Source organism: Cucurbita moschata, unplaced genomic scaffold (genome assembly GCF_002738365.1).
Source record: "Cucurbita moschata cultivar Rifu unplaced genomic scaffold, Cmos_1.0 Cmo_Scf00030, whole genome shotgun sequence".
NCBI classification, from domain to species: domain Eukaryota; kingdom Viridiplantae; phylum Streptophyta; class Magnoliopsida; order Cucurbitales; family Cucurbitaceae; genus Cucurbita; species Cucurbita moschata.
The window spans coordinates 2229902-2237587 of NW_019268546.1; the positions used below are offsets into that span (position 1 = coordinate 2229902).

Sequence of the window (7686 nt, forward strand, 5' to 3'; positions counted from 1 at the left end):
AATTATGATACTCTATTATGATATATGAAAGTATGTTAGATACATGTCCGACTTCCTGAACACTCACTTTGACCAACATCCTTTAATAATGTTACCTTTTTTTTAAAGTAACTTTAATTTTCATATATATATATATATATATATATATTTTGTAATTAATTTTTGAATTTATGCTAACATTTGAAATATATACCAAGAATTTTTTTAATAATATGCTTAAACAAAAAAAAAAAAAATCAATTTTTGATTATATTTTATACTAAATTAATTTTAAAAAATATTCTTAAAATTTTAAATTTTTTTAATAATATGCTTAAACAAAACAAAATAATAATAATAATAATAATCAATTTTTTATTATATTTTATACTAAATTAATTTAAAAAATATTCTTAAAATTTTAAATTTTTTAATAATATGCTTAAAAAAAAAACATTTAAATAAGTTTTGGAAGTATTATTTGGATACCATCTTCATCTGCGTGAATCCTTTTTCAGTGCATGAAAATCCCAACTGGTTCGTTTCTCCATTTTCAGAGCTTCCATTCCTCTGCAAATTTTAAAGGTTCATCATGGCGGAACCTCTTCTAGACAAACAGAAGGAAGAACCTGAATCATCTTCATCCAGCATTGGACAGGCCGGTCTCTTCAGCAAATTGATTTTTTCTTGGATTAATCCTTTACTTTCATTGGGTTATTCGAGGGCGTTAACTCTTGCGGATGTTCCTCCTCTTGATTCGGAGGATGAAGCAGAGTTTGCTTACCAAAGATTTTCCGATGTTTGGGATTCACTCTTGAGAGAAAAAGGTTCTTCCGGCTCTGGGAACTTCGCTTTTCAGGCCATTAAGAAGGTGCACATGAACGAAAATGTTTTGATAGCGTTTTACACTCTTCTAAGAACACTTTCTGTTGTAGTTTCTCCGCTTATTTTGTTTGCTTTTGTTGAATATTCGACTGGTAATGAAAGGAATTTGAGAGACGGTGTTACGATTGTAGGGCTTTTGATTGTGTGTAAGGTGTTTGAGTCTTTAGGGCAGAGGCATTGGTTCTTTGAGTCTAGAAGGTCAGGGATGAAAATGAGGTCGGCTTTGATGGCGGCAGTGTATAGGAAATTGTTGAAGCTTTCTAGTCTAGGGAGGATGAATCACTCTGCTGGAGAGATTGTGAACTATATTGCTGTTGATGCTTATAGAATGGGGGAGTTTCCATGGTGGTTTCATACAGCTTGGGCTTCAGGGCTGCAACTTGCTCTGTCCATTGCTGTGCTGTTTTGGGTGGTGGGTGCTGGAGCTTTCCTTGGTTTGGTTCCTCTTATAATCTGTGGATTCCTGAGTGTGCCTTTTGCTAAGTCATTGCAGAAGTGTCAGTTCCATTTCATGGTTGCTCAGGATGAGAGGTTGAGGTCCACTTCTGAAGTGCTTAACAACATGAAGATCATTAAGTTGCAATCATGGGAAGAAAAGTTCCAGAGCTTGATCGATTCGCTTCGTGAAAAGGAGTTCAAATGGTTAAAAGAAATGCAGATGCAGAAGACTTATAACTCCATATTGTATTGGATATATCCCACTATTGTGTCTGCTGTTGTTTTCTATGGATGTGTTCTCTTCCAGAGCTCTCCTTTGAATGCAAGCACCATTTTTACTGTGCTTGCTACTCTGAGAACAGTGTCAGAACCTATGAGAATGCTACCAGAAGCTCTTTCAATCTTGATCCAAGTCAAGGTCTCCTTTGATAGGCTTAACACATTTTTACTTGATGATGAGCTGAACAAAAATGAAGTCATTGAAAACTCATCAAATGATCTTGATAAGATGATCAAAATTCGAAATGGTAACTTTGCGTGGGATCCGGAGTCGGGGACTTTAACGCTGAAAGAAGTTGATTTGGATATAGAAAGAGGACAGAAAGTTGCTGTATGTGGATCAGTTGGAGCTGGAAAATCCTCTCTTCTGCTTGCCATACTTGGAGAGATACCTAAACTTACTGGAAGTGTGCGTTTGGATCATATTTGGCATGGCAAGAAAATGCACCATATTTGTTTTGAAAACTGAAGTAGTTCCTATTTTTTTTATACTACAGGTTCAGGTAAAGAGATCAATAGCCTATGTTTCACAGACCGCTTGGATCCAGAGTGGGACAATCCGTGAAAACATACTGAACGGGAAGCCGATGGACACGGGCAGGTATAAGAATGCCATAAAAGCCTGTGCTTTGGATGAGGACATCGATAGCTTTGACCATGGAGATCTTTCAGAAATTGGGCAGAGAGGCCTTAACATGAGTGGAGGACAGAAACAGAGGATTCAACTTGCCAGAGCTGTCTATAATGATGCTGATATTTATCTGCTTGATGATCCCTTTAGCGCAGTCGATGCTCATACGGCTGCAACACTTTTTGATGTAAGGACATGGAAAATCTAGTTTCCTTGAAAAAGAAAGAAAGAAAGAACGTTTTTAGTAGAGATTATTCAAGTAGAACGATGGAAATTTTGCAGGAATGTGTCATGACTGCTCTAGATAAGAAAACCGTCGTTCTTGTGACTCATCAAGTGGAATTTCTTTCTGAAGTCGATAAAATTCTGGTCAGTTCGACACTTCGGATTAAACTTCATGTTCATGTCAAAGTAGTTGTAATATTATGTCTTGCCATTTTTCAGGTGATTGAGGGAGAGAAAATAACTCAATCAGGAAGTTATGAGGATCTGTTGACCACTGGGACGACTTTCGAAAAGCTTGTGAATGCTCACAAAGATAGCTTAATAGCATCTGACACTTCCAAGAGCGAAAACCCGAGAGGTTTTGAAAGAGTCGACACCATGAGATGTGAAAAAAGTGATAAAGAGAATATAAGAAGCAAAAACATATGTGGAGTGCAATTAACAGAAGAAGAAGAGAAGGAAATGGGTGATGTTGGGTGGAAACCATTCTGGGATTATATCACTGTCTCCAAGGCATCTCCTCTTTTGTATTTAAGTGTAATTAGTCAATGTGGTTTTGTTGTCTTTCAGGCAGCTGCAACGTATTGGCTAGCCATTGCCATTAACTTCCCTCACATCAGTAGTACAACGATGATAGGAATCTATGCGGCTATTTCAGTTTTTAGTGCATTGTTTATATATTGTAGGTCCCTTTTGGCAGCTCTTTTTGGTTTAAGAGCATCTAAAGCCTTCTTCAGTGGTTTCACAAATTCTATCTTCAATGCTCCAATGTCATTCTTTGATGCAACCACAGTAGGACGGATCTTGACTCGTGTAAGATCATTTTCACTTCACCTCCGTCTGTATCTTCACCTCCGTCTGTATTTATTATGCATCATGAAGCTTCTGCTTATGTTATATTTAAGGTAGCAACATACTGCACCAAAACTGATGTTGTTGAGATCACAATATATGCAGGCTTCCACAGATTTGAGTGTTTTGGATTTCGACATACCGTTTTCCGTCATCTTTGTAGTCACTGGTGCTATGGATCTTCTTGCAGTCATTGCAATTGTGGCTTTCGTAACGTGGGAAGTTCTCCTCATCGCCATTCCTGCTATTGTAGCTTCGACTTACGTTCAGGTATATACAAAGTTTTGTACAATGTTTCTCATATCCAAATTAGATGTATTGTTCTTCATTTAATGGTGGAGCTCTGCTTGTTGCCTTATGTTTGGGAAGAGTTATTATCTACCCTCTGCCAGGGAGCTTATGAGAATCAATGGGACAACGAAAGCACCTGTAATGAATTGTGCAGCAGAGACATCACTTGGAGCTGTCACTATCCGAGCTTTCGACATGACAGAAAGATTCTTTCAGAAGTTTGTCAAGCTCATCGACACGGATGCAAGTCTTCTTTTCCACTCGAATGCAACCACAGAGTGGCTTGTGTTGAGGATAGAAACACTGCAAAATCTCACTCTCGTTGCTGTTGCATCTCTCCTTGTTTTGCTTCCCCGGGCTCAAACCACTGATCCAGGTAAGACAAATTCAACAAGAACGTAAGATTTCTAATCTTTCCAACAATTTCATCGAATTGAGTATGATTGTATGCGTGATAACATCTACTATATCACGAAAATCAATGAACCCGATTATTGAAATTGCTAAGGATACCCCTTTCTTAGTTTAGCTTCTAGAATCTATTTCAGATCTATTCCGCCCGCCCAGAATGGGAATGGGCTATAGAGTTATGAACTTATAATCTATAATCTAATAAAGTCGATTCCATAATTATAAGTTCATTCCATACACGGCTAGACCAGAATAGAGCTGACCTTTTGATCGTTTAATTCATTGTGTAGGACTTGTGGGGCTCTCTTTTTCTTATGCTTTATTCTTGTCAATTATCTACATTTTCATGGCGAGATTCTATTGTTATCTTTCAAACTACATCATTTCCGTTGAACGGATCAAGCAATATATGCATTTGCCAGTAGAGCCTCCAGCAATCATGGAGAAAAGCAGGCCACCATTGTCATGGCCTACCAAGGGAAGGATAGAGCTGAAATGTCTAAAGGTAAGAGAGCTACAAACGTTTTAATGATACTGGAATGGCATTTCCAATGTCACTTCTCAAGTTTTTGTTCGTTTTAGATAAAATATCGTCCAAATGCTCCTCTTGTTCTCAAGGGAATTACATGCACCTTCCAAGAAGGAACAAGAGTAGGAGTTGTAGGAAGAACAGGAAGTGGAAAAACAACTCTAATAAGTGCTTTGTTTCGTTTGGTGGAGCCCGAGCACGGTAGAATCATCATCGACGGGGTCGATATATGTTCCATCGGTTTAAAGGATCTAAGAATGAAGCTCAGCATCATCCCACAAGAGCCAACACTTTTCAGGGGCAGCATTCGCACAAACTTAGACCCTCTAGGCCTTTACTCTGATGATGAGATATGGAAGGTGAATTCCATCACTGAACTTGCTTTTGAATCTTCAAATGTTGTTCTAAAGTACTAAAAGCCAATTGGGTATTTGCAGGCATTGGAGAAGTGTCAACTAAGGGACGTTGTCAGCCGCCTACTGAACCGGCTCGACTCCTCCGGTATGCTCTTTTCAAGCACGAATACATGTTATTTCCTAATCATGTCCTTACTTTTGTCGTTGCAACAGTGAGCGATGAAGGAGAGAACTGGAGCGTGGGACAACGCCAACTTTTCTGTCTTGGACGAGTTTTACTCAAACGAAACAGAATCCTTATCCTCGACGAGGCTACGGCCTCCATCGACTCTGCAACCGACACCATTGTGCAAGGAATTATAAGGCAGGAGTTCTCAGAATGCAGTGTTATAACAGTAGCTCACAGAGTTCCCACAGTGATTGACAGTGACAAAGTCATGGTCCTGTCCTTTGGTAAGCTAACCACGAACTTTCTCTCATATTCCTTGTCTTGTGCTGAGCCACAGCCATTGACTGAAGCTCTTGTGTAGGACATTTGGTTGAGTATGAAGAGCCGTCTAAGCTTATGGAAACCAACTCCTATTTCTCCAGACTTGTAGCTGAGTACTGGGCCAGCTCCAGGAGAGACTCTTCCCATTTACCCAATCAATTTTCAATTTAGTCCCTCTTATATAAAATGTTTCGATTTGATCGTTCGTATATCAACATTTTTCAATTTAGTCCTTATTGTTGAACGTATAATACTTTGAAATGGCTCTATCTATTTCACGTGAGGTTCGATTTCCTAATTCAAGACCCAATCAGTAGACACCACATTCGTAGTCGAAGGGTTATCATATCGACCCAATCAGTAGTTATATCTATCAATATGTATGGTCTTGGACTTCAATAGGGCTTTTTCTTTAGAATTGGGCTACTTGATACAAACCCTAAACCCTAAACCCTAAAATCTTGTCGCCACTCGTTTTATTTATTATTCTTAATATTTTAGTTATTTTCAAAATAGGACAGGATTTCTGCTTGTTTTACCGAACTCAGGATTTCTGCTTGTTTTACCGAACTCAGGATTTCTGCTTGTTTTACCGAACTCAGGATTTCTTCTTGTTTTACCGAACTCAGGATTTCTGCTTGTTTTACCGAACTCAGGATTTCTGCTTGTTTTACCGAACTCAGGATTTCTGCTTGTTTTACCGAACTCAGGATTTCTGCTTGTTTTACCGAACTCAGGATTTCTGCTTATTTTACCGAACTCATTTCAATTTATGGTTCAAACGTTAAAGATGGGGTTTACTAATTCTTTTTGAAATCCCAAGGTAAAAAGTTCCTACGGAACCAATCCCCTGGATCATCGGATCAACTGTCAATTGCTTAATCAATTACTTCTTTTGAATGCTAAAAAAAGGATTAGTGGCCTTTCGATTATTTCATTTCAAATTCATTGGAATCAACATGAACCATACTTGTCTAGTTGGGATCTGTTTCCAGAAGAACGAAGCATGCCCAAAGCAATCATTTACTCAAAAGGATTTTATTGAGATAAAATAATAGATCAATCAATTGAGATGAAAAAAATGACATAATAGGATAGAGTAAATGACCATAGTGGGCGAGGTAGGTATCAGCAAACCATTTACCCAAAGCAATCTCAGTTGCTGTATTAAAATGACCGTGATCTAAGCAAAAGCCTTCAAATGTGGTAAAGTTTATAGGCAATTCCCAAGAGTCATAGTAATGATATCTGGAAGCTCTTTTTGGACGGCATCTTCAGCTGCTCTGACTGCTGGCAAATCATGAGTATCATGCTTCATACAAAAGTCAAGGGCTATCTTAACAATAATGACGGGTAAAAATCTAGGTTTTATATCATTGCGAATGTCGGTGATGAACTTTTTTAAGTTATCTTTGTATCTATGAGCAGTATCACTCATAGCCGCATTGCTTTCTCCTTGATACCAAAACAAAGCACGCACAACCCCACCTTCTTTTTCTGATGCTTTAATTCGTTCAATGAAATTTTGGTAAAAAGTTGCACTAGGATTGCTAGGGTTTTTAATCCATTGTTCAATTAAAGTGCCACCTCTAGCACAAGGAACTAAACCCACGACACCTGCCTTCTGCCCGGCTTTTGCTTTCAACTGGTGAGCAAATGGTATTCCCGGACCAATCCCTGTAGTTTTGCCAATGTCAATCCCCAAATGGAGAGGTTCATGTGCTATCTCCCATTGGCGCTTAGGGCTCAACCGTAGGATGGATGGATCAGATTGACACTCTAATGGGATCTTCCCATCCCACTCAAGATACCCCTTTTGATTTTTCTCTACCCCACCTCGACCAGCCATGTTGCTCTCTCTAGCAAGGATGAATATGTTTGTGGGAGAAGTAGCCCAGGAAAGGGAAGGGCCAAATAATATCATACACAACAAGATTGATAGTTTCAACAAAACCATTTTGACACACAAGAAAAGTATAAATGAATTAAAAGCTACTTTTTCTCGTCTAACTTTTCGTGAGTCTATTTGCACAGACACAGCTACTGCTCTCCCAGTAACACTCTTAGCACTCTCCCTTCTATTTCTTAATTGATCTTTGCCTTATACTTAATTTTAATTCTATTTTTAGTTTATTTAAATTTTAAAATTAATATCAATGGGTGAATATTTGTTGATTGGGAGTGTTTTTCGATCTTAATCATCTTGGATCACATCTTATTTGTCTAATATAGATATATATAGAGTATAAAAATAAAACTTAAATATTTTTTGGTTTTTTAATAATAAATAATTTTGGAGATAATCAAAAGTTTATTTAAA

General features: G+C 38.0%; 2 protein-coding genes across 4 annotated transcripts; one reads left to right on the top strand and one right to left on the bottom strand.

The window, feature by feature from the left end:
• The first annotated feature begins 481 nt into the window (after positions 1–481).
• On the top strand, positions 482–5699 carry LOC111464582 (ABC transporter C family member 8). 3 transcript variants are annotated; one of them, XM_023108857.1, is made up of 12 exons: positions 764–850; positions 996–1990; positions 2079–2399; positions 2495–2581; positions 2657–3250; positions 3395–3559; positions 3659–3956; positions 4282–4496; positions 4574–4879; positions 4958–5021; positions 5090–5329; positions 5407–5699. In XM_023108857.1, the coding sequence occupies exons 2-12, from the start codon at positions 1070–1072 to the stop codon at positions 5535–5537; spliced, it is 3342 nt and encodes a 1113-aa protein (XP_022964625.1). In that variant the 5' UTR covers positions 764–850; positions 996–1069; the 3' UTR covers positions 5538–5699. The 3 variants fall into 3 exon arrangements, with proteins under 3 accessions (XP_022964623.1, XP_022964624.1, XP_022964625.1); XM_023108855.1 differs by having other exon boundaries at positions 482–1990; XM_023108856.1 differs by having other exon boundaries at positions 482–1990; positions 4610–4879.
• An 880-nt stretch (positions 5700–6579) lies between these two features.
• Positions 6580–7215, bottom strand: LOC111464217 (probable carbohydrate esterase At4g34215). The gene has a single exon (XM_023108311.1). It carries the CDS (start codon positions 7213–7215, stop codon positions 6580–6582), a length of 636 nt encoding a protein of 211 aa, XP_022964079.1.
• Between the last annotated feature and the right edge of the window lie 471 nt (positions 7216–7686).